The sequence below is a fragment of the Drosophila suzukii genome, chromosome 3 (assembly GCF_043229965.1).
Source record: "Drosophila suzukii chromosome 3, CBGP_Dsuzu_IsoJpt1.0, whole genome shotgun sequence".
Classification (NCBI taxonomy): domain Eukaryota; kingdom Metazoa; phylum Arthropoda; class Insecta; order Diptera; family Drosophilidae; genus Drosophila; species Drosophila suzukii.
This window is the reverse complement of record NC_092082.1, coordinates 11626980-11654005: the sequence shown is the minus strand read 5'-3', so window position 1 is coordinate 11654005 and position 27026 is coordinate 11626980. Positions and strand designations below refer to the sequence as shown.

Below are 27026 nucleotides of genomic sequence, written 5' to 3'. Positions count from 1 at the left end.
AATTGGCCAATTTTCCCAGTGCTTTATTCTCCAAATTAATCCAATCGAAGCATAACAGGCGCAAAAGGAATGCCAATTTTCCGCAAAATAAATAAATAAATCTTAAGTTTCTTTTAATTCAATATTTCTCTTTTGACATAACTATACAATTTTCCCAGGGCTTTATTTTCCACATTAAATCAATCGAAGCATTCCATGCGCCCAAGGTAAGCCAATTTTCCGCTAAATAAATAAATAAAGCCGTGATGCATTTTTTCTTAATTTTTATTTAATTTCAATATTTCTCTTTTGACATAACAATTCATTATTCCGTCTCAATCATTATTAGAGTAGACATTAAATAAACTAAGAACTAAAGTTGATAAAAAATCATAAAGAAATAAAACTGAACAAAATCATAAAAAAATAAAAAGCATACACAAATGCATAATAAACAACATGTCACAAAACAATTTTCGCTTTTCTTTTCTTCACTTGCCAATTCTCAGTGCTCTCTCTTAGAGGAAGTATTTTAGATTACAAATAGTGTTTTAAGGAGATGTTACATCAGAGAGCTCTGAAACTCGTCGTGGACAGGCGGTCTGGAGTGCATTTACCAAAAGTGTGGGAAAACAATATCATCGAATTCGAATTACATATAGATAACACAAGAAATCGAACACATTAGCTGGGCTCTCCATTCGATTTACCCTTCTTAAATGCTGATTGGCCCTGCCTGGCAGACACTAAAAACACTTAGACTAGGTTAGGTTTTTTTTCTCTGGTTCTTGGGAGAGGAAGGATTGAGGTTAGGATGGGATTAAGCGGGGATCTGGGTTGGGGAATTTTGGGGTTGTCTTCTCTCATGTCCTTGTCTTAGTTCGTTTCGCTAGTCGCCTTGATTTCTGGTTTTGGGTCAGCCAGGATTTTCTCTGCTTGGGGTTCAACCTTTACTTTCACCTCTTCGGAGGCTGCTGGAACGGGTTCAGCCTTTGATTTGATCTCTTCGGAGGCTGCTGGAACGGGTTCAACCTTTACCTTGGCCTCTTCGGAGGCTGCTGGAACGGGTTCGGCCTGTACTTTGACCTCTTCGGAGGCTGCGGGCTTGGGTTCAACCTCTGGGGCTGCGGCCACAGGTTCGACCTTAACCTTGACCTCTTCCGAGGCGGCTGGAATGGGATCGACCAGGACTTTCACCTCCTCGGAGGCAGCAGCAGCTTCGGGCTTAACCTCCACTGGAGCCTCAGCATCGCTGGCTTCGCGTTTCTTGTGTAATCTTCCCGGTAGATTCTGGGTGCATGAGCATGGGCACATGCATTGATCCTTGGGCGCCGAACCCGTCAGCACCGCATGAAGGCTAAAGGATGTACCTGGTTGAACGCCCAGCGGGAAGGGATCGATGTTCGAGTGTTGGTTAATCGAATTCTCATCACAATTGGAATAGTACTCCTGCGGCAGGATCACCACGGGCATTAGTGCGATAATAGCTCCCTTGGGGATCTTATCCGGCGGATAGAAGGCCGGCTGGCCAGGGGCCTGAGGTATCACCGGCAATTGGGTCAGTGACATGGCGTTTATTATGCTGCCGAAGTTTGCTTGTCCATTGAAGCCGGAAAATTGTTTGTTAAAGTCAACGGAGGCGGGATTGGGATAGGAGTTCGTGGTGGTGGTGGTGCTTGTGGTTGAGGTAAGGGTGCTTTTCGATGAGTGCGTCTTATCGGCGTTACAAACACAGGACTGATCGCTGATCGATATCGATGGCACATGCAATGGGGGAGAGGGACGTGGCGTTACTTTGGGTTCAACGTAAACGGTTGGAGGTCGTGTCACGGGTTTGTAGGGAACAGTCACGGGTTGTTTGGGTATAACCACGGCGGGGACCTGTGGCGTATGGTATTGGATTTGTGGCGGTGAGGTAATCACCACCTTTTCGAATGGTCTTGGTGTCGGGGGTTCATAACGAATCGGAATGGGAGTCTGTTTTGGAGTCGGAGTCGGGGTCTTGGTCACGTATTTCGGAGTCGGTGGTGGTGGTGGTAGGTAAGTGTGGTTTTCAATATTACCCGTTGTCACTGGCGGTGTCGTAACGCTCTTATGTGGCTTATCCTTCTCAATAATGATAGCCGGGACCTTTGGCTTTGGCTGTACGATCGTCGTCGTTATTTTTTGGGATGGCGGTTGTGGTTGAGGTTGAGGAACAGGAGCGGGAACGGGAGCATAGGGTTTCGGAGTGATTGGGAAAGAAGGTGGAATATAGGTTAGTGGTGGCTTTGTCGTTACGGTTACTTTCTTAATAACATAATCATTGTTGTGTTCGTAATTCGGCTTAAAAACTGATTTTGGTGGTTCAATTTCAATGACTTGTGAGTAGGATGGAGGTGGTTTGGAGATTTTACCCGGTTGCTGAGGTGGCAGGTAGCCGGGCGTTTCCTTGTCCGAGTAACGGGGATCGTTGGGAGAAGGTCCTGAAATTTTCGGTTCTCTTTTTAGTATCGGCTTATGGAAAATGCCTTTTAGGTGTCTTACCTGGTGGGCCGGGACGAGTGGGGCCGGGTGGTCCGGGAGGTCCGGGACGAGTGGGACCGGGTGGGCCGGGGGGTCCGGGACGAGTGGGGCCGGGTGGGCCGGGAGGTCCATAAGGTCCAGGACGGGTTGGTCCAGGTGGGCCTGAAATATTTGTCATAAAGTAAGTAAACATGATTATTAAGAAACTTCGTTTTTAACTTACCGGGTGGTCCCGGAGGTCCGAAAGGTCCGGGCTTAGTAGGTCCCTTGGGTCCGGGAGGTCCTAGAAGATTAGGATACAGGTTGTTAGTTCTATTAGTTTCCATAAACAGTTCCCCAGAACTTACCAGGTGGTCCGGGTGGGCCGGGAGGACCGGGAGGTCCGTTAGGTCCATTGGGTCCCTTGGGGCCTGAGAAGCGGGGTTTAAAATTATAATAAAAAGGTTTTTAGATTATAGATCTAGCAAGGATTCTACCGCCAGGTCCCTTAGGTCCGCCTGGGCCGCCGGGGCCTACGCCGCCGCCGTCTCCTTTGCCGCCATTGCCGCCGTATCCGCCTTCGGGTCCAACAATATGGACATATGGGGGTGCCGGTGGTCCAGTGGGGCCTTCAACGTGAACATATTTGCCCGAATCATCGTGATAATACCGACCATCGTTAATACCTGTGAACCAAAGTCGTAAAATATGAGTAACTATGGTTCTATAAAGAACTCTTCTATATAAACTCACCGTTATAGCGTCCGCTGTTGTCGTTATATTTACCGTTATCTAGAGGGTAGATTTGAAGATCATAGAAATCGTTCGATTAGAAACTGTGCAGTAAAAAGTATACTTTCTACATGCTCACGATTTAACTACAGTTACTAATAACTACAAATTAAACAATATATTAACTACAACAATGGATTTTCTAATACTAATCTACATAATTACATAACATTAGAATACATTCAAAAGTTACATGCTAAACTATCTAGGCCGTCACCAAAAAATAAAACAAGTATCATAACAACAAAGCAAACAAGTAGAATGGAATTAGTAATAAACTATGGGTGTAGTTAGGGGATCAGGAGGAATGCCGAAAACCAAATTATAGTAAATCATAGGTATTAATTGTTAGTTGCAGTTATAGAGTTGATTAATAGTCATTGCTCAAGCAGGGTTTTTTTTTACTTTTTTCATGTGCCGTGTAATTATTTTACAATAAATGTGTGTACTTGTGTGGGTGTATCTGTGTGTGGGTGTTTTTGTGTGTGTGTGGGTGGGTGGGTGTTGAAGTGAAGAATCGGTGCAAGCATGGGTGATATAACTGTGATTGGATCTCAGCCAAATGAACATGCTGAGAAACAGATTTCGTGATCAAATTGGTATTCTCTTTTTTCTTTTCATTCAATAACTTTTTTTGGTGCATTAGGGATAGAAAGTGATAGGAATATATATATATATAGATTGGGATTGTGCGCTCTTGGGATTGGGTGCTCTGATAAAGGATAACTAAAAATCAAAAAACGTGCCCTAGCATTTTGCCTGACTTATAAATGTGTGTGTGTGTTCTTTTTGGGGAAATTGCAAAGTAAAAGTATTAAAAATTGGGTGTTTCTTGGCTGAAAATAAACGAAAAGTCCTTAAAATAGTTTAAAGTTTAAGTAAGAATTATTGTAAAATAGACATACGTTTAAGATTGCTATCTTACGAACTAGAAGCCTTGAAGAGAGAAATTTGAACGAACTGATCGCGCATTAGGGTATGAGGCACACTTCGATGTTTTGTATTGGGAATTGAGTAATATCTTGTTTGAGGCTACTTAATAATCCGCTCCACATCCGCAGCTCGTTCAAATTTTGCTCTCCAAGCGTAGAGAAATCGTTGGAGGGCTAACCTGGATGATATGGAATGGCCCCAGGAAAACCGGTCTCTGTCTGCGTGTAGGTGCTCGTGTAGGTTCCCTCGTTATCCGGACGATACTGACCGGCACTGATTCCGAAACCGCTTCCGGTTCCGGTGCGATCGCCACCGACGCCGCCACCATTTCCGGTGGTATAGCGACCACCATTTCCGGTGGTGTAACGATCACCGGTTCCGACACCGCCACCGTTTCCGGTGGTGTAACGATCACCGGAACCGACACCGCCACCGTTTCCGGTGGTGTAACGATCACCGGAACCGACACCGCCACCGTTTCCGGTTGAGTAACGATCGCCGGAACCGACACCGCCACCGTTTCCGGTTGAGTAACGATCGCCGGAACCGACACCGCCACCGTTTCCGGTTGTGTAACGATCGCCGGAACCGACACCGCCACCGTTTCCGGTTTTGTAACGATCACCGGTTGTGTAACGATCACCGGAACCAATTCCGGAACCGCTGCCTGTGCCAGTGCGATCGCCATCCTGATAGACCGGTTTTCCTGAGGCTCCTCCTCCCGCGCCGACCGGACCCAAACCGCCGGGTGGTCCCGGAGGTCCGTTCGGTCCATTTGGTCCCTTGGGTCCATTGGGTCCATTGGGACCACCTGGCCCGTTGGGACCGCCTGGCCCGTTGGGTCCGAAACCGCCAGCGCCTCCAAATCCTCCATTTCCACCGAAACCGCCGCCAGAGCCGCTGCCTCCATTGCCTCCATTTCCTCCATTGGGTCCAATCACATGCACATAGGGATTACTATCAGGCACGTACTGGCCATCATCTAAAAGGACACAAACTTTGCAGTTCACGATCCGTAGATCCCGCTTATAGCTCATTGCTCACTATTGCTGCCCGGTAGCAGGGTGTTCACCGAATGGAAGGACGGCGCCTGATCGCCGGGATGGCTGAGATCCGAATGACCCTTGTCCGTGCCAAAGATCCCCGTACCCTGGGGCACCAGCGGACCGGTGGGCTTGTGGATGGGCAGACTCTTCTGGTCGGAGCCCTTGATCACAATTGTGTTGGCCGAGAACGATGGTATCGCATCGTTGCTACCGGCCTTGTTTTTGAACTGGAAAATATGTATGACGGGTAAGAAGGGTGCTCCCTGAAGGGGTTACCTGGTCATTTTTCAGAATTATATTATAATATATACAATAATACATTACAATGATTATAATTCTAGAAATTGACCAGTAACTTCGCAGGGAATACCCCTGAAACCCTTACGTCTTCGAGGAAGAATGGCACCCCGTGTTGGGCGCCATTCGCAAACTTTCCACACCCAATGGGGAAGTACAGTTCCTCCCACTGCAGCAGGATGCCCGGCAGCGAGGGTTTACCGTCGGTCTCGTTGAACAGATGAGGCGGGAAGGTCTCCACCGGCTTCTCCGGCTCCACGGTGCGGTAACCATGGGCATCGGCCACATAGTGTGTTGCCCGGAGCAGGTGATAGGGATCGATCAGGCCGTAGCAGCCGTAGGTAACCCCATCGGGACCACGGGTCTCGTGATGGAAGTTGCCGGTCTTGCCGACATCGTAGCCATATCGATAGGCATCTTTTGGATGATCGTGTTCGTGTCGATTTGGTTGGGTTTTTTTTGGTTTTGGTGGGGTTTTGTTTGTTTGGTTTGGAAGAGTAATGTTTAGAGTATAACGTTTTTTTTGGGTGTTTTGTTTTGTTTATTTTTATTGTAGTGCTGTGAAAACCTGTAAATGGTGTGTTTATATAACCCTAAGACTCTCGACTAACTCTGACTGTGACCTAACATCATCTAAAGGGCGCTGTAACTGAAAGTTTCACAAAGAACCTAATCAGATGAAGTTGTTTTTAAGAAAATGTTGGTGTTTGTTGTGTGCTGTTGTTGGTTTGGTTTTTTTTTTTATCTTTTTTTTCTGGTTTTTGGTTGGAGTAATCAATTTTGAGGTGGTGAGGTAGAGTTATGAGTATGCGAAGCATTTTTAAAGAGGTTTCATGTAGAACTTTTGGCCACTGAAGAACAAATGCCTACATAAAACTGTAGAAAGAAGTGTATATTTATATGTAAGAGAAGGAGAAAGTAGCATAGGATAAGAGAGAGAGAGAGAGAGGTATAGGTAAATGGTTGATTGATTGTTGAGCGTGTATATATTTACAATTTGAGTATAGCTACGACGCATACTACGAGTTCTACTGGGTGAGTTTAGTAAAGCTGCTACGGAGGTATATATAAATGAATATATATAGAAGGGTACTACAATTGGTTGTTGTTGTTTCGATTTTGGGGTATAGATTAATTAATGTAAGTTGGTTGAACTAACAAAAGGGGTGGAAGGGGTGGTAATACGAATACTTACGACTAAGGTACTACTAACAACTACGATAACAATTGGTTGGTCAATTTAACTACTTAAATGGTATATAAATAACAAAAACAAAGACTAACTAACTGCATGGATGGGTCATATAAAAAATGGATGGGCAGTACAAAATTCGACTGGATTTTTACATAGTTAATGGATTGGGATTGTTCTAGTTTTACTTTTTGGATGTTTTCTTTTTTTTTTATTTGAATGGATTAAAGCAGCTTAGATAGACACGGATAGTAAAATTGTTAAACGGGTTACTTACTTGTGTCAATGTTTGACGAATAGTATTGACGGTTCGTTGTCTTTTGGTCGTCAATATCGAGAATAAGACGACGGTTCTGTTCATCGAACTTTGCAGAGTAGACGCATTGCATCAAGATGCAAGCGACGGCCTGGAAAAAATAGTAAGAAAACAAACGAAGGCGGATGATTAATGAAACTGTCTAGCGAAAAACCCCAAGAAATTACAATTGTCAAAAGATATTTGTCACATTCAAGGCACGCCCCCACACAGCGGTGCTACTATAGTATCTCAAAGATTTAAGTTTTTTCTTGGCTTGGCTAAATTTGCATACTTCGTACAGAGATGAGTCAAATGTGTGAGCTCGTTTTTGGTTATTTGTATCTCCAACAGGCCGACGGACAAATCATCAGCCATTTAGATCCGGTTCGATTCGAAACCAAAGCGAAAAGTAAAAAACCAAAATAAAACCGTTCACCGATTTGGCTGGCAAAATGTCAAAGGCATAATAATCAAATCACAACGCATTCTTGGCTCACTCGTCAAATGTTGACGGACTTTTTTTTTAGCAAACTGGAACTGGATTTCGATTTCGCATAACATGCTAATTTCCCAAGATTTGTCACAGTCAGATGTGGCGTCAGAAGACTGAAAAACTAGTTGGCTTCCACTGACAGTAATGGACAATTAGCTTAGTTCTAAATGCACTTGCTGGCATTCTGAGTGGCAGCAGCAAATCGATTACCGCTTGGCATCAGGTTTCAGCTCTCAACTGTCCCACATAATCGTTGGATCATCTTTTTGTTTTTGCGCCGAAGATCTCTGCCTGAATGCCTGAGATTACGAAATTGTTTCGTTCGGTCGATTTGCATAAAATGCCCATAGAATTAACAAAATCAAGCTAAGTTCCGGCATTGCCAAGACTTCCTTATATAAACGAGTTCTTTTACGAAACTCATTTAACCCCATCCTAATGTAGAATTCATTAGTCGAGTCATAATTCTTAAATATGTCGCTAAGTTCGTAGCCAAAAACGAAAACAATCAGGTGCGGAAAATGACCTTCGTTTTATGCTAAGCAATCAATTCGGTTTTCAAATTTGATAGATTCATTCACAGCCAAATTAAGCCTCCATCTCTTCGTCTAGGGTGTGTTTGTCTTAAGGTTAAAGAGGGATTGCAGTAATTAAAGGCGAAACAATGGCATTTTATGGTTAACACCCGCCATAGATTCCATCTATCAATGGCTGCGATAAGGTCAATAATTTTGAGTCTTTGTGGGTGCAAACAAAGTAGAAACCAAACCATGTGAAGGAAACCAAAAAAGAAAAAATAAAAGCGGCGACAAAACAAATGAATTTCTCATAAAACAAATTTATTTACCTATCGCGGCCATCAAACGGTTCGAGATTGAGATTCAGATTCCAAAAAGTAAAAACGCACAAAAAAATGAAATCTCATTAATGCAAATCGGTGGCTCGATGGATAACTGTCTTTTGATTGGCATATCTTCAAGTTTAAATTGTTGCCAAATCGCCTGCTCCAAAATCTCCGCCACTGATCAGCAATACAGAAATTATGGATATCCAAATTTCGGAGTCCATAAAAAATACATTTTTAATTTTAATTTATTATGCCATGATATCTAGCAGCTGCTGACAACAGAGGTCGTTTCCTTCTCACCCACATAGCCGAAGCCTCAGGCCAAGTTTTTCATAAATAAAAAATTGGTTTTTTCCCATTTCCCCATCATTTCTTCTGGAATTCCGCATTGCGTGTCTGCTATGGAAAAACTGGTGGTTAAATATTACAAAAGTTTTTCATTATTAACGGTCCTTATTGATTTTCAACTTATTATGGAAGTTGATTACGTTTGCAACTTTGTCTTTCACTCATGGGAAACTAACATATTGAGCACGTATTTCCTCTAGTTAAAGTCAAGGAAAACTGTTTTCGATGACATGACGGAAAAGTGATGGATTGATTGATGTGGTTTGTTTTGGGTTGGTAAAGTGGGGAAAGGAGCTATGGAATTGTCAATTAAGTAAGTGGATAAAGAACTTGGTTTAAGGGGAAACCATATGTTGATCAGAAAGGGCTGGAATGGTTTCTTAATTATAGTTATATCTATTATAGTTATACCTATTTTAAAGATTGACCAATCTCTTTTCTACAACGCCCCCTAAACTTTACCCTTATATCATTACTGGGATAGCCCAAGATCTGACCAATTCATTTGTTACTGGTAATTAGGCTCTCAAATTGAGTGAAGGGGCAGCCAAGCCCGCTTTTCAGCTGCTGATCGCCGCACAAAGCCGCACATCAATTGCCAATCAATTAAACTCTGAAAACAACCAACGAATGTGGGCCAAAATTTATGTATACAGACGTCGCGTCGATCATAAAAGAAGTGCGAAGAGGCGAGTTTCGCGTTGCGAATGCAGTAAATCAATTCCAAGTCGCATAGATCATGCAAAAAAAAAAAAAGAAAAAACCGAGTGGCAACTGACGTTGTGACCCAAAAAACGCATATAGCCATATAGCAACGCCTTGAGAACCAAAGCGTTCTATGGGTACTACTTGTATGCACAATGAGCCAATGAATCTTGAAGAGTTTTGCATAACTCACCGTCGACAATTTTTATTTTATTAATCGACTTCTTCGCACGCATAAGTCGCTTGTTTCTGTTGTTGTTAACATGATTTCGTGTACATCTTGGTTTTCATCATCATCAGTTTGATCATCATGAGCATCTTGATCATCGTCAGCCGAAAAGTAACCGGTTTAGTCATCCCAACACTTTTCGCTGAAGTATCTTGACTGCTTTTGCCCTTTGGCGGTTGGAGCGAAACTTTTTTTTCGTGTAAGTATTTATACTTTTCAAGGTCGATCTTTTGCCGGCGGCCAATGAATTGAACAAGAAAATCTGTATGTTTATGTTTTCTTTTTTTATAAACTTAAAAATCGAATTTAAAATGCAACTGACTGCGGGACGGCGACCTTAATCGATGACATCTTGCTTGTTTTTTTTTTTTGGGATGCAGTTTTGGGTCTGCAGGGAATTGTGAAATTTCTCTTCAACGAAAACATTGTTGGGCAATTTTGAAATGTGTGTTTCAACACGTAAAGCGTATACTCCCCGCCAAACATTTGCATAGAGGAGGAGATAAGAAAGAGGGCTATAAAAATGCCTAACAAACATTCATGAGCCTACCCGGCAACAAAGAAAAAAAAAGTCGCACCCAGTAACAAAAGAGTTATTAGAACCTGGATAAGACAAAATCAATGTTGATTCGTATGATAAAATTTCGGTGGAACGGGTATAACCAGCTGTGGGCGATGGCCTTTTCGGTTCGGATTTTCCAGTTAATCCAGACTCCAATTTAATTAGCGCCGCTTCTAGAATTCTTTGAGAGCAGAACAGTGCTAATGAGTTTCAGTCCCCATCGATGGATAGACAAATGAAATTAGCCAGGTTGATCTCAGACAAAGCTGTGAATTTGTCCACACAAATGTATCTCATTAACTTTGAATGGCTGTCAGTGAACTTCCACTGGACTTGTTCTGATTTATTAAAGCAATTAAAAAATAAACCGTTGGGCTTGGTACGCTCGAATACTCGAACATCCCGAATGACATCATACTATTTAAGAAAAAAAAACTTTTACTTTCAACTTTTGGCATTTGGCTGGCAGCTTAATAAATACTTTTTGTATAACGTTTTCGTTTTTACTTAAACCAAACCCGAAGACTTCCTCTATCATCGTTACCATATATATATAAATCGCCATAGCTGCCGCCTTTGGCGATTGTCTCTGCTAATCGCCGACTGGCGATCAAGACCAAATTTGCATTTCTAGATTTTAAATTTTAGATACACACATCTCTCTTCCCCTTTTATATAGATTCCATATTAAAATTGGCCATAGACATATGCCAACAAAGGAGGTCCATAAATTAATGGGAGACAAAAAACCAGACCTTTTGGGCCTTTAAATATCGAAAGTCACGAGGGGAGCAGAGGAAATAGTAAAACTGATGAGCCATAAAAGTGAATGGGAGTCGATAAAGTTCCCTGAACTCTTACGTAAGGTTGTTCTTGGTAGAATATTGCACAGCTCGAAGATAAAGTTCATTAACTGGTATTTTCCTTGGGCTCTTAAATTTTTTGCTTCCTAGGAAAGGAATTTATGGAATGTAATTTCTTTAATATTCTTAAAGCCCACAATTTCAGCCCTGAATTCCTCCCATTTTCCTACTAAATTCTTTCATGTTTTATTTAAATTTTTCCTTTTTCCTTTGTAACTGTAAAGTTTTTACTATTCGTTTGACATACATAACGCTCTATTTTACAACCAAATAAATGCCGTAATTTATTTCAATTGCCTATAAGCCAGCAGCCAACTGTTTGTCATGCCAAACTCGACTTATTCTACTCCATTTTATGACTCAACTTGCCTACTGAGTGATTAAATCTCCTCAAATTGCAGTACATACAAAAAGTGTGGAAGAAAATTCCGCGGACTCTTTAAAATTCCGCACAACCAGAGTTGAGAACAAATTTATAATAAAAAGTACTGTGGACCGGGGCCAAGATGAGATGCCCTGTCAACGGTTTGCCGTTGGGCATTAACAATATTTTTCGCCCCCGACTTCTTTTTTTCCTCCTTTTTTTGTGGGTTTTCGCTTGCTCTGTTTGTTTGCCCAGTACGTGTCTGGCTGAAATATCTTGGCCCAAAACAGAGGCTTAAGCCGCAGGCCACGGTAATAAATTCCGAGTCCCAAAAGCTTAACCCCAAAAGACCAACCGAGATGGGGTCGTTTTGGCAGGTGACAGAGCGCCAGACTGAAACCATTTTTTCTATCCCAAATCGAGATAGTATCGCAGCTCACTTAGAGCATCATTACGGCACCTTGGGGGAATTTGAGTGTTCATAAAACCGCAAGCCAAAAAAAAAAGAAGCAGTCACAAGCTTAAAAAACAATTAACAGCTTTGGACGAGTATTATCTAAGAAATCATCTAAGAATTCTTTGGCCATAATCGAATTAGCACTCTTATGTGATGGTCTTTTCTAATAAAGCGAGTCCTTGACTCACAATTTAATTTAACTCTTAACTTTCGCACATATAATATATGACTCCCTTGGGCAAAAAAAAGAACGTGACAAATGATACAAAAATCGAATTTGCATAATGCAGACAATAACAAAGTCCGCAATAATTTAAATTTAACTCTCTCCCTCACGAAATCTTAGTTAAATACCCCCAGATATTTGATATTTTTGGTAAACAACCTTTTTTCCTGCTGCCACATTTTTGTACGTTGACTCGTCTTCTACCTTTGACTAAAAACAACACATTTTACGAATATCGATTCGATTTGAAATGACAACAATAAAAGCCAGCACAGAGTGAGTAGGTCGAAAAAAATTCCAGTCAAATAAAAAACTGGGCAATACTTTTGCTTTTGCGTTGTGCGGTAAAACAAACAGAATATGGCTGCGTTTGCATCGGATAGTTACGAAATTGCCGGTATTTGTATTTGTTTGCCCAGAAAAATGCCGGTTGTCTATTATTATTATTATTACCCACCGCTCACCCTACTGACTTGGCTTCGAGCCCAAACTTTGGCAAATAAACCGAACGAAATAATTATAATTTGACCCGGACTTGTTAACGCTTGTTAAGTGAGGAATTCCGTCTTAAATATCGGCTATGAGCTCTACAAATATTCTTATGCAGTTTTTATTTTTAGCCCGAAGCCTTCAATTTTGCTTGCCATGCATTCATTATTTGTTTGCGATCAAACGAAGTAGACGTTTCTTCTCTCACGTATTTATTTGTATACCATGTTTGACAATATTTTTAGCCAAGTGCTAAATGTTATTACAAAATAGAAGAAATGAAAAACCATTTAAATTGCCAGCCGGAGGTCAGCTGAAGAAATCAATTTTAAATAATCCAAGCTGAAGATAAAATATACATTTCAAAGGTTTTGAGGCCAATAAAACTTTAATGATTCTTATGTTTTTTGCCGACAAATAATATTTTTTAACAATCTTTTCATATTTAAGAATAGTTTGATTTTTATTATACTATCAACTTACCATGCAAAGAGCTGCACGCGCCATTTTGCAACGAATTTTACGGTTTATTTGACACAAGAAACGCCAGTAAATATTTAGGTATTTTGAATTTTCTCAATGGAATAAACTCAGTTATCCCTTTTCCAATCTTGAAAAAGAAGAAAATGTTTATTTTAGTTGAATTTGAGCGAAGGCAGGCAGGCACACAGTTTCACACTATTTAAGATGGGAATTTTGCAAATATTCCGTCTAGTTTATCCTTGCAATTAGTACAGTTCGCTTGAGTTGGCTTGGGATTGCCATGGATCACAAGTTTTGGGATGGGATATTATTTTAGTATTTACTTTTAGGAGCCTAAACTAGAGCTCATACCGTGGTGACCGATGTGGACGAACTGAAGATGAACGCATCGGGTCTTAGCCATATAAACAGAGGCAGACGCGAGACAAAAAGGCGAAAAAAAGCAAACTCGACACAAAAAGACTAAAAATCGTACTTGAGAGCAGCTCCTAACCAACACAGAGACCTGGCTCAAAGTGCGTGAGTGTGTGAGTGGAACGAGTTTGCTTTTTTTTTCGCCGGATTCGTTAATTTATTTGGCCAAGCGCCGGAGAGATGAGCTCGAACTAAGCCAACTCGGAGACCCGGATCGTATACGTGATATATTGATCACTCTCTTTGAATCGATTCGATTGGTTTTTGTTTTTGATTCTCCCGCTTGGACATCTCTAGGATCCTCTGCTTGCGTGTCTGAAGAATTTAAGTTCACTTTCAGGTTCTTGGGGGTTCATTAATATTTAATTTATTTATTCTCTTTTATGTTTTATTGTCTTGCGTTTTTGTTTGTTCAAAGAACGCTTTTTGTCTTTAATTGAAAATTCGAGTTTTTCGTGTTTATTTTGATTTAATTTTATCGTTAATCGAAGAGTGATATCTTAGCTATACATAGATAGAATGTTGTTTCTCTTCTAGCTCCCGCCGTTGAGGCATTATATATTGCTAAATATTATTTAGATGGTTTATTGATTTGATTAAAGCTCTGCAAAAACCAGGCGAGTTTGAAGCACGATTTCCGTATATACTCATTTTTCTTCCTGTGTATGCAAGGGGCATAATTAAAATAACTTTGCAGCCATTGATCACAAATGAGCCAGTGTATAGATAGATAAATATTTCTAAATCTTGAAATGAACTCACACAGTAGCCAAGAAATTAATCTCTGAGATCACGAACCCAATGTCAGATTGGATTACCAATCCATTTGCCATAATTCAGACACCTTTTCATTTAGTTGCGAAACGCTTCCGTTTGATGATCCGCTTAGTAGAATGTTTCTCAATTTTTTTTTTTTGCATTTATTTTTTAAGAGTTGCTGACATTTAAAGCAAAATTTTGTGGATTAAAGCGCCAGAAAAGGGGAAACAATTTCAGCTAAATACGAAAACTTGGCTTGCTCTTGAATGCAGCAATTGACACAGAAAATAATCAGCTTCTTCGCTCTTGGACATTAAACAGGATGAATTTAATGGCAATGCTTAAGTCAAGGGCAAAACCCACCGACTTAAGACAATGTATAAGTATTTTCGACTATAAAAACGAAAATAAGTAAGGGAAGTGGATGTCAACATATAGAAAGCGAAAGACAAATACTCTTAAATATGTTCTAAAAATACGAAAATCAACTTATATTTAAATCTTTGTATTTATTAGTACAATTTTCCATTAGTAACCTTTAATACAAATATTAAATAAATAGCTAAATTAAAAAATTTAATATACCCTTCTTAAAAAAGGGTACTTAAATGAAATCGAAGATTGGCCCAGCATGAAACCGTCCAACGCAGCTGGTGCCTTTTTAATAAAATATGTCTACGTGGGCTTAGTGAAAAATTAAAAAATATAAATTTTAAATAATGTGCCAACGGCAATATTAAGCAAGGATGCATAATAAAACTTAATTCCCTCGACTAACAAAAAAAGAGTCAAAAACTTAAATGCATTCTCAAAATTCCTTTTACATTACCGGCCAAAAGTGATAACCTTGACATCGCTTAGTAATCTGGGTATATCTATATCCTCTCAAGCCTTCAACATTCTCAAAGCATTTTTTAAATTTTTTGCTTTACTTTTCGCAGCTTTAAGTTGACCGAAAAAAAAGGAAAAACAAAATAAAGCATTTAAAACACGAGGCTTTTGTTTTGCTTTAATTTTATTTCATATGTAAATGCATTTTTGACAGAGTTTCATTGACAGTAAAATTATTAAACATAATTTCGAGATAAGTCGAGAAACAGCAAGTGGGAAAAGCAATTTAAAGGCAGTGAAAAGGCACAATGAAATTTTACATATTTAAATTGGGCTTAATCCAAATTTGAGCTCTGTGGAATTTAAATAAATATATATATATATACCTTTTTTTTCGCGAACTTTTAGCCCACACAAAATTAAATTTTTATGACCACAACGAGTCACACAATACATGAGTTTCTTATTTTTTATTTGGCAACGACCTTTGAGAGAACAAAACCCCAAAAACGAAAAACTTTTAGCTATCATCAGTCGCAAAACAAGTTAAATTTTTGTTAATCAAATTCATAAGCCTGCGAAACTATCAAGAAAACCAAATTATAAATAGAAATATACGTTTTTAACAAGCCCAAGTCAAGTTAGATATGAAAACAGGCACTAGAAATGAGCAACTTTAAACCAAGATCAATATTTCATGCGAATAAAAGAATCCGAGGCGAGTGAGCCACGCAATGGCCAACATTTTTGTGGTAGACAGAATAATGTACATACGCTGAGCACCAAATTTAGAAAGCCTACAAAAAAAAACCCATTTGACAAAATACCAAAAGTCAACGCCTCTGACTCAAGTCGATGAGATGATATGTCGAGATGGAGAATCGTTACCATAAATCGTTCAGTTGAATGGCTTTGCTCTACAGCCAATGAGTCATGGGTGCGCAGGGCAAGTCCCTTGATCCCTGGCCATGTTGCATGTTGCATTCGATGATGATGACGACCTTCACATATCTGATATTAACGTGCATCCCATACCCAAACCCATACCCATCCCCATTACCAACAGCTGCTTCCTTCTTCACGGTGCCGCACGCATCGATGCTTATGTAACCGAAGTTGAATGACTCTTGCCATGTTGCCCTTGTGCCACCTCGGTCTCAAAAATAAATCAACTATGAAATCCTGATCTCCCCTTCTCGATGGTTCTTCTCGGGACTTTAATTTTTTTTTCGATTACAAAAAAAGAACGCCCCTGTAATCCTTTAATGTCAGCCTGCCGTTGAAAGGAGCCCATTTTTTCAGGGCAGCCTAAAGTGAAAGGCAAAACGTACTCACGGATGCGTCACAGATGCAAAGGCGAAGATACATTTACATCCGCTTGCAATTTTCGCAGAGTTTAAAGGCAGCTGGGAATTAAGCTGAGAGACTTTAGAATCATTTTGTAATTATTTCATGAAATTCCTTTTGGAATTTCTCAAGAGCAGCCACTCTTTAAATATATTTAGGAAATGACGATTCACCCCGCTAGTTTCTGCTTGAATTTCTGGTAGTTTCTTGTTTCTAGACGAACCAATTTCGCATGATGTCATTCAAGGCGTTTCATTAAAAATGCATTAGTCAAATTTGTAGTAATCAAAAGAATACCAGGCCTATGATGTGATTTTCTACGGATACAGGAGCGGATTTAGAAGATCAGTTTCTATAAGTTTATAGTTTTATTCAAAAATATAGAAAACGCAATTTAGAAATAAAATGGGTTTGATTATGGTTTAAGATTAACCTTTATTTATTTCATACTTAGAGAATGATTTATTTTAATAAATTATTTTATTTGTTTAAATACCGATATATATATTTTCTATCTATTCTAAAAGTGCTTAATTTTCATATAAATGATGAAATGATGTAATAAAATCATGTAGTTTTCTAATAAAGTTAACATATTTTTTTTAATTTATACATTTATGTTATATTTGAATCATAACCTTTTAAATATTTGTAAATGTTTATATGAATTTTTAAAAATATTGTAATGGAGAATTCATGAAAATGGCGCCCAAACGATATCTTTAATCCGCCCCTGATTGCAGCACTGGTCATCGAACAATACGTGAGAAATTCACGAGAGTGAAGAAGAATTCGCGGCCAATTAAGATTTGAAATAATGCCAAGACAAATGACGACCGGGTCTGCTGGAGTGACGGCTAGCAATTGTCTTAGGCATTTGGGCAGAAACCTAATCCGCTTGGCCATCTTATCAATGATATCAGACACCAAGAACTTGTTTGGCCAAGGTAGAGGTTGTAGTAGCAGCTGTTAACATATAAATAAATCATTTGCATACAAAATTGTTGCCAAATACCAAGAGAACATTAAAATCTCTTGTATTGGGGAGATAATTCGTGGATGGGGGGCTTACTTCTTTAGAGGGTGGAGCACTTTGCAAGGTCGAACATGATCAGACAAAAATGTAAACAAATTTCCTTCACCTTGTTGCAATCAATCAATAAACTTTTGTCTCGCTGACTGTCAACACCAAACTAAATCTTAGCTGCCTCCGCGGATTGAATTCGATTTCTTACTTCCGTTTCGAGTGCCCGAAAAACACTAGAGATACACTTTGACCACCTCTTATGTGGACTTATGTTTTGAGACAATATTTGCCTAAGCCGGGCATTAAAACTATAAATATTTATTAATTTATAAGCGAGGCATTTGTTTGAATTATGACACCAAATTAAGCTCACATGAAAATAAGCCGCAACTTTAAGTGGTTAAGGTTCAGAAAAAAACCCATATGATACTATTAGTCCATAAAAAGTTAATAGATTGTTTACCAAAATAAGTTTTTTGATTCCTCTATTAAGATCCCACCATTTTAAATAGTGAAACCCCTTGAAACACCTTCTAAACCCCTCACCTGCTAGATAGATGGTTTATCTCCGGTGATTTATCGAAATATAATGCGTTGCTCACATATTTCTGTTTCTGGCCAGGAAATACAAGCACAACATAGCTTCGAAAGGAATTAGAGGTAAACTAAAAACCAGCAAAATAAAATAAAAACGGTGGCATTGAGGCTTCGCACAAATAAAAGCAAAGATTAATTTAAACTTAAGAAGAGTTCAAATTAAGCCCAAAAATGTTATATATCTTACCCCGCTCAGGTGTCACATTTTGATATTAATGGGGAGCAACAAAAACAAATAGCCATAAGACAAGAGCAAACATTTTACGATCTATTTCGAGGAGGAAAACCCAAAATTAGCATAGGAATAATTCAATTAGGTAACTTTGATCCATTCTCAGGTTTGTCATTAGCACACAAAGCTCACTTTAAATCAGATCGTAAAAAAATCTTGCAAAATATTAAAATCAAGTCAAAATCAAAACCAATCAAGAACGGGCGCAAACAACTGAACTTTTACGATGGGCAGACCAGAAAACCACATTCTCTATTCATTTTTTTTGTTCCATTGATTTTAATCGAAGTTCGTTTGGTAGCTGGTTTTATTTGCCAAAATTTTGATTCGATTCGGCCAAAATGTGTGCGCATAAATTAGAATTTGAAATTTTAGTTTAGTTTCAAGAGCCTGAACTTGTTTTCGCTGGCATGTAGTGTTAATAGAAATTTTCTTTCATATCTGAGACCAGTTTCTTATCTGAAAGTGTTATGAGATGTTTTTACATAAAACTTATGGCACTATCTCCGGTTTTGTGTGGACCCCCAGTGCCATCTCCCCGAGCTAAGAAGCATATCTAACGATCTGTTGGCTCAGCACTATTTCGATGACGCAAATGTTGCGTGTCCGGATTGGCCACTTGTGGATATTTGGGCTGGGTCATTTGAATGATAATATCGCGGGACGACAGAATTATGGCCAGGCCGAGGATTCTGGTTATGCCGTGATATAATATTCTATAATAACTAAGCATCGTGTTAAGCTAAAAGTCACCAAACTGTCTCAGACTTCTTGCCACGTTCGTCTATTTTGGGTAACTGTGTGAAGTTCAAGGAACTTGCTGACGCACGCCTCGTATACTTAATCCATAGGTGGTGACAAAAAAGGGGCGAATCTCTGAATATTCAGACCTGCGGGTGGTCTAATAGGGCGTTGATGATTTATTCTTAAGATGGCATTTCACCTGACAAGCGGAGAATTGATTTAGACATACGTCACATGTCAATAGCTTGGCAAAATACATTTTTCAGAAATGCTAATCTGCCTAAAAATGCTTTTACTTTCCACGAAAGTCACAACAGCGAATGAAAAGAAGAAATCAGCATAATTCTCGGTTTCAAAAGAAAGACTTTTACTTTCGATTTGTTGAGAACTTTCGTTAGATACCCTGACTAAGATGTTTGCCTCTTCATTAATCAACCGTAAAGTCTTGGGTTTTTTTTTTAACAAAGCAGTTAATTCCTTGCTTAAAAATATATAAATACAAGTTGTTTTATTTTATCTTTCCGCTTTCGTTTCGCTTCAAAGAACCCCTTTTTAAATAAGCCAGACAATCAGATTCATTCAACTCCATAAAGAAATGTTCCAACTTTTCGATTGCATATTCATGATGCAAACGTGCTTTTTTCGCAGCCCAAGTCTTATGAAACTTTTATAAGCACGACAATCTTGTTTAGGACACACACTGAAAATACCCAAAACAAGAATTCAAATAAATTCCCCATTAATTAACCACGTCAGCCAAAGTCACAAGCCAACAAACAAACCTATCAAGATTCTACACACAGTCCTTATTCTTGAGCTTTTTAAAATAGAAACATTTAAGATCTGAATACCATAAAGGAAGGCTCTTAAAATTGATGAATCCCATTTAACTGGACAAGTTAATCCAGCAGAAGTCGGTCTAAATACCACAGAACCATTTGTGTAAAGTGCCATTAAAGTTGTTCTATTTTGAAAACAAAATAAAACCGACAGGTCCATAAAGTTTTAATGAGCCCAGACTAAACCCGACCTTCACGGACTCAATCAATATTTATTGATGACCAGCAGCAGCACCTAACTAAACTTCAAAAAAAGAGTGGTTTTGAGGAAAGTTTGCGTGTGGCAAATAGTAATCAATCTAATGGCTTTGCTTATTTTTAATAAACAGTTTATTTTTGAGACTTTTGCGTAATCGCAGGCCCAAACTCTCAGTTTCGATTGGAAGTTTTCTTATCCCCCCTCCACAAAATAAAAATACCTCCGACAACTTTTAATTTCAATGTTTATAAGCGTTCATTGACGCTCGATTTGATTGAAAATATTATGCAAAATGAGTCTTTGTGGCCAAAGCGATGGCAATTAATCTCTGGACAGCGCCTAAGAACAGGTATATTGCCTTTTGTTAATGAAGCCTCGTCGCGGGCTCGAAATTAACTTCAGATTCTGGTTCTTCTCATCATGTTCTACTGTATGTTGTGATGGCAGCATTTTATGCAAATGGAAAATCTTGAAACCTCTTTAAACAAATTAACCAAATATTTATTCTCCTTTTCTTTTGAATCTTCTTCCTTTTTTTCAATAAAATGTATTATATTAATATATTAATTTTATTGTATTTGTGATGAATTCATGTATTAATTAGTAAAAACATATACTTTTGACCACATAATGAACACTTTATAATTACCCTGTCTCTTAAATCACTTGCAATCAGCGAACTGCTCCCAAAGGGGATTTCGAAGCTGTCCGTCAATCAAATTCCAAATGCAAAGCAAAAGAACCCTGAATAAGAAATCCGTGCGGCAAAAACTCGACAATTTTCACACACAGTCAGTTTGGTTTAAGCTGTGTTAGATCAAAGTTCTTAATCCATTCCGTGTAATAAGTAAAGTAATCGGCTTACTAGTCGTTCTAACGGCAAGTGAGGTCACCAAAACTGGATGCGGAGCTTCCCGCACTCTCGATATGGTGGCCATAATAAAATCCGTAAATAAATTTGCGTTTAGCACATATTTCGGTGCAGTTTTATCAACCAAGGCTATTTCGACTGGGTCTTGAGTCATGAGGCGTCATGGGGCATCCGGTTTCAGTCGACTTCGTTTTTCGCTAATCAGATCTATAGCGAATGTGCACGCTAATCCATCCATCAATCCGAACTATCTTCGAGCAAATTTCACGCTTCAGCAAGTCCTCACAATCGTTTAAAAGATCCATTTTTCTTTCTGTCTCTTCCCTGAGTGTCATTGCCAAGTCGGGTCCCAAAATCGTGGGTGGGGTTTTTTCTGATCGATATTTCATACCACCCGCTCACTAATTATGCCCTTATAAGCCAGACAAATTAATATATTTCATTTTGTTATGGTTCCCATTTAAAAGACTTTTTAAGTGCCCGAGTGACTCAAATCAGATATTGTTGACAAAATGATCTAATAGTTTTGTGGGCTTTTGGAACATTTGAAAGGCCTTACGTCTTTGCAGATTAACTATTTTATTTCAAAGCGTTTTAAATGCACCATTAATCAAGTATGTCGTAAACTCAAGTCATTTGAAAGTCACCTTCGTCGAAGATCGATGATTCAGTTTTAATCAATATTAATTCTCATATTAATTTTGATGTATCCAATAAACAAAAACTCTTATTAAGACATTCCTCAGATGACACTTTCTGTTCTAAATATGTTTTGTTGGGCTTGGCGCAGATCGGGGATTTTTTAGTTGATTTGAATAATTTTATATTAAAAGTGATGAGTCTCAGAATCTTTGATTTTGCTAACATTTCACTTCCTGTTTTTAATGTCACACCCATTTAAATTATCTGAAAGCATTAAAATTAGTCTTTTATAATTTAAAAACAGCATAATTTAAAATTTTTTTTAGTTTTTTTAAATGCGTTTATAAGCATGGTGTTCAAAATTGTTTGTAGTAGTTAAATCTGAGGTTGATGTTATAAACTCAACAATATCGTATCAATCGCAATAAAATTCCATATATTTACATTATTAAGCTACCCGAATTTCATCAATCATTAACAAATAAGCCGACACAAAAAAAAAACTTCAAAATCGTTGGGTTGACACATGGTGCAGCCCACAATCTGTTGGCATATCAATTGTTACGCCAGTAAACTGATGCATATCCGACTCATTGCCTCAGCTGATACAAAAGCTGACAACAAAAAGTTTGTTCGGATTTCCCAAAATGCAAACGCCATGGGAAAACTCAGTCAAATGCACCGAAGTGACTTGGGAGGAGCATCATTGTTTCTTGCCTTAGTTTGGACCCCAAACTGCCTTGAACCCGCTCTAAAGATGCATTCAGCTGTTGTATACAATAAAAACTTTATTATTCTTCGTTTTAGCTAAAAGTCGTTTGTACATAAAACATGTTACAAATGTTATTGTATATGGGCGTAAAAGACGTTTGCATTGCTTTGATACAGAGCTAAATTCTCCGTTTAGAGCATGTTACAAATGTAAATTTTGTGCAAAAGATGGACAAATACTAATACAGACCTACTTGTTACCTTTAAAAGAAGGTAACCTTGTGCGGAATATTCGAGTACAAAAGGGAATGTTTATGGCTTAAAGATAATGGACGGATAATTCGCTTAGCTTTCTCTGGGACACTTAATTAAGGCACTAGCTTAGCTGAAGTTTATGCAATTCAATGTTTTTTGGGTTTCATCGCAGGTCGGTCGATCAGGTATATAACAATAATTTGTATTTAGGCACTATGAACTATACCAAAATAGTTCTCTCTAATTAAGGCACGAGTTTAATATTTCGTTGCTAGTTTCAACTAGCCTGCGACTTTGCAAAAAAAAAAATAGGTACAATTGCTGCGGGGGATGGTAGTTGTCTCTGGGCGTTAATTGAGCGAAAATTGATATGCAAATGCTGTAGAATACCCTACATGAACATGAGTCATCTGGTTGAGCGTCTTCGCTTGATGGTAGCTGTGCTTAGTAGTGGTTTTCATTCGGAGAAACATTCAGTCTTCGTTTGGAACTGATCTGGTCGATTGGATGGATGAATAATAAGTACCAAGAACTGAAAGCTTTGTGATGAGGTGCGGCTGTCAATTGCATAAACTTGATTAACTAAAAACTACAATTACAGTCGAACTACTCAGAACTTGACTTTCATTACTTTTAAGTTAAAATCTTAAACTATTATGTTTGAACATGAAGAATCTTATGAGATATTTAAATTTAAATATTTAAATTAAAAGACAGAAAAAATACCAGAAAACTTTACAAATCAGTTAACCGGGGTTTTACAATAATTTTTAAAATAATTTGACCACCTTTCCTACATTTTCATAGCTTGTTTTGGCTATTAGTGTGAGTTTCTAATTCTTTTGAGTTAAGAAATTCAAAGTTTTGGTTGAACTGTATATACAAATGACATACACAAACATGTACTATTGGAAACTTTAACATGCACAAAATTCTACCTAGGAAGTTTCGTTTGAGAAGTTCGACTGTAATGTTTAGGGTGAGAATTCTTTGTGGGACGGAATGTTTTTGTTTTGTTTTCCTCTTAATTCGCTTGTAGTTGCTGTGTTTTCCTTGGTGCAAGTGTGCCAGTGGCTGCGACTGAAAGAGACAATGCAAGAAGGTTAAACGACTGACCCTGACTTGGATATAGTCAAGTACTCACCTGCGACTATCCGCGCACCAGTTCGAACCGCGTCTGCGATTCCTTGAACTGAATCCTCTTTCTTTGCTGCACGTGGGCTTCGCTGAGGAATAATGTGGCCGCCACCAGGGTGAACACTGTGCCCACACAGGCCAGGATGAACGACCATCCAAACCAGTTGTTCGCATGCTCTGGCATCCAGCCATTGCGGTTGCCAAATCCAGCAAAAACGATCACAGCAATGGCTGCACTTACCCCGGCTCCAAGAAGCACATAGCCCACCGATTTGATGAGTGTTATGAAGTGCTTCTGATCCGGCCCTGCACAAAGGAAGAATATGAGCACTCCAATGGCAGACAGCAGCATCCCGATGAAGGCCAAGGTGTAGAAGAACTGAGTGGCTATCATGAAGGCGGGCAGCAGGAATCCCCGGATCTCATCGTAGCCCGTGGTAAATGGGTCATACACCCATCGGCAGCCCACAAAGAACCGCCTCTGGCTGTCATCATTCACATCCGGCAGCGAGCGGAAGCAGTGCACCCACAATCCCAGGCGGTCCAACTTAGCGCCCGTGATGCGGTAATCGCTGACCAACCAACTGGGCGTTGCAAATGCAATCGCAATGAAGGCAAAGGCAAACACGAAGACGCCAACGCCACAGCTTCCGGATAATGTGCGCCTCTTCATGTTTACCGTGTGGGTTTGGCTGGTGGGCAGGTGCTCCTGGGAATCCTCGCGTGCAATGTGGGATGATTTTTGCATCCTTGGGTGGGAAATTCTATTGGAATTTCGCTGCTTTTCCTCGGGAAATGTTTGTTTGGTTTGCTGGCCGTTCTGTTTGGGTGTGGACTAGAGGTGGGGAAGCCACGATGCACCCATCAATGTTATCGATGTTTTCATCGATGCTTTATAAATATATTTTATTTCCTAAAAATAGTTAATATTATAGGGGACTCAAATATAAGGTATGATTTTTGAAAACTAATTAATTGATCCTGTTTAATTAAAATTTACACAAAACCCCTTCGAATATAATTTTTTTGCCCAATTGCTGCTCCAAATTATACCTTGGCTATCGATAACTAACAGGGCTGCAGTAGTAACGTTACAGAGTAATAACATTACAGCGTACATCTCTGTTATAAGGTGCGGATAATTCCCACACGAGGGCGCCACTTTGGAATCAACGGACTTATATTCAAAATATATATTTTTAAACTTAAAGGAGTATTAAGAAATTTGTTTAAAAAATCCTCTAAAACCCGATTAAAAAACCATTTTCATTTTAAAATATAACATTCTGGTTATATTGCCGATAAAAACTTATAATTAAAAGGCCTATCCATTGTAAATGCTAATGTGCGTCGTGAAAATCTGGAAGACATTCTCTCCTTGATGAAAATACACCTAATTAAGGGCGGCCACCGCCTTGTGGGCGGCATCATCCAAGTCACTGGCTGTCTGAATGGGCAGACCCGAATTCTTGAGGATCTCGCGAGCCTGGTTCACATTGGTGCCCTCCAATCGCACGACCAATGGAACATTCAGTTGCAATTTCTTGGAGGCAGCCACAATGCCATTGGCAATGGTGGCGCAATTGACAATGCCGCCAAAGACATTAACCAGGATTCCCTTGACTTTCGGATCAGCGGTGAGGATCTCAAAGGCCTTGGCCACCTGAGCCTCATTGACGCCACCACCAACATCCAGGAAGTTGGCGGGCTCAGCTCCATTCAGCTTGATTATGTCCATGGTGGCCATGGCCAAGCCAGCGCCATTTACCAAGCAACCAATGTTTCCATCCATGGCCACATAGTTCAGGTTATATTTGGCTGCCTCCACTTCACGGGGATCGGACTCCTCCTCGGTGACGTCCATGGCAAAGATATCCTTCTGACGGAACTGGGCATTATCATCAAAGTTCAGCTTGGCATCAACGGAGATCACTTCTCCCTTGTCCGTCTCGGCCAGCGGGTTAATCTCAATCTGTACGGCATCCACTGCCTTGAAGAGAGTGTAGAGCTTTTGAATTTCCTCGGCACAACGCTTCACAGCGTCTCCCTTGAACTCCAAGAACTTGGCCACCTCCAGGAGCGTCGACTCCGGAATGGGTTTATCAATGCTCAGCGGGACAGTCTTAATTTTCTCAGGGGTCTCCTCGGCCACTGCCTCGATATCCATGCCGCCGGCAGGCGATGCAATCAACACGGGTCCATTGTGCTCTCGATCCAGCAAGATGCAGAGATAGGTCTCCCGGGTGATGTTGATACTGCGCGCCACCATGACCTTGTTGACCAGGATTCCCGATTTGGGCGTTTGTTTGGTTATCAGCCGGTTTCCAATCATCTGCTTGGTAAGCGAAAGCACTTCGCTCTTGCTGCCAAAAGTACAATCAATAATATTAGCTCGCCTTATCTCTTGTGTATTAAAGGTCTATTCTGGGTTTCATAAACAATTAAGAATTCGGCCATAAACAAAAATATTTTAATTTTGAGGTAGTGCTCTAACAAAAACTGTAGTTAAATTGGTTTTGTTATACAAAGAAATTAAGATTGATACAATTTATAGACGTTTTTTGATAAATTTAAAAAATTCCATTTTTAAAAAGATAGATTAAAAATAATTATTAATAAAAAATATTAATAAAATACTGATAACTTAAAACGTTATTGCAAATTTAAATATTTATAAAATTAAAAAAAAAATTAAAAATATTTTTTGTGATTGTGAAAACCAGAACAGACCTTTTATTTATCTTACTTGGAGGTGATATGCACGCCGCCTTTGAAACCATTGTCGAAAGTCCCCTTGCCACGCCCACCGGCAAGAATCTGCGCCTTCACCACATACTCGGGGCATTCTGAGAAAGCATTCAACATCAATTAGCCCAAAGATTACATAAACACCGGCATGGTATCTCAAGTTACCAAAAGTCTTGACGACATCTGCATCTGCCTGGGAGTTATCCAAAACCTTGAATTGCTGAATGGCCACTCCGTATTTCTGGAGGAGATCCTTGCTCTGGAACTCCAGGAGATTCAGGTGGCGCACTGGTACCTATCCATCGGAAGATAAACAAAGCAAAGACAAAGGTCAACTCAACTTCTCTTTTGTGAAGAGTTGGGGGAACATATGGTGGGAAACCTTATGAACGATGTGACGGGCTGTGGCGGCTGCTTTCAGTAGAAACGACATATTGGCTGCTCTTCGTTGGTTACTGGCTGTTTTGGCAAATTTTTATTTATTATAACCGGTCCGCTTTATCGCCGAAAATTGTTTAAAAACACAACCAAAAGTCGCCGCCGCACTAAAAAATTATTATCACAAATCAATGTGGCCAGGTATGGC

The 27026-nt window shown here is 39.5% G+C and overlaps 3 protein-coding genes across 8 annotated transcripts; all 3 read right to left on the bottom strand.

The window, feature by feature from the left end:
* Nucleotides 1-246: 246 nt before the first annotated feature.
* frm (farmer) lies at nucleotides 247-13543 on the bottom strand. Of its 6 annotated transcripts, XM_070996833.1 has the most exons (14): nucleotides 13439-13543; nucleotides 13088-13214; nucleotides 7001-7130; nucleotides 5620-5948; nucleotides 5233-5461; nucleotides 4367-5170; nucleotides 3217-3255; nucleotides 2961-3149; nucleotides 2832-2894; nucleotides 2708-2767; nucleotides 2506-2646; nucleotides 2376-2444; nucleotides 2043-2121; nucleotides 1576-1723 (listed from the first exon to the last, which is right to left on the bottom strand). In XM_070996833.1, exons 2-13 carry the CDS (start codon nucleotides 13109-13111, stop codon nucleotides 2090-2092), a joined length of 2109 nt encoding a protein of 702 aa, XP_070852934.1. In that variant the 5' UTR covers nucleotides 13112-13214; nucleotides 13439-13543; the 3' UTR covers nucleotides 1576-1723; nucleotides 2043-2089. The 6 variants fall into 6 exon arrangements, with proteins under 6 accessions (XP_036671670.2, XP_036671671.2, XP_070852933.1 ...); XM_070996831.1 differs by having other exon boundaries at nucleotides 1413-1723; nucleotides 2043-2444; nucleotides 13439-13532; XM_070996834.1 differs by lacking the exon at nucleotides 1576-1723 and having other exon boundaries at nucleotides 1970-2121.
* Nucleotides 13544-22357: 8814 nt separating this feature from the next.
* Nucleotides 22358-24541, bottom strand: sinu (claudin family member sinuous). The gene is made up of 2 exons (XM_017077782.4): nucleotides 23700-24541; nucleotides 22358-23635 (listed from the first exon to the last, which is right to left on the bottom strand). Exon 1 carries the CDS (start codon nucleotides 24438-24440, stop codon nucleotides 23706-23708), a length of 735 nt encoding a protein of 244 aa, XP_016933271.1. The 5' UTR covers nucleotides 24441-24541; the 3' UTR covers nucleotides 22358-23635; nucleotides 23700-23705.
* A 414-nt stretch (nucleotides 24542-24955) lies between these two features.
* On the bottom strand, nucleotides 24956-26964 carry ScsbetaG (Succinyl-coenzyme A synthetase beta subunit, GDP-forming). Its single transcript, XM_017077942.4, has 4 exons — nucleotides 26823-26964; nucleotides 26606-26735; nucleotides 26439-26538; nucleotides 24956-26055 (listed from the first exon to the last, which is right to left on the bottom strand). The coding sequence occupies exons 1-4, from the start codon at nucleotides 26871-26873 to the stop codon at nucleotides 25086-25088; spliced, it is 1251 nt and encodes a 416-aa protein (XP_016933431.2). The 5' UTR covers nucleotides 26874-26964; the 3' UTR covers nucleotides 24956-25085.
* Nucleotides 26965-27026: the final 62 nt, after the last annotated feature.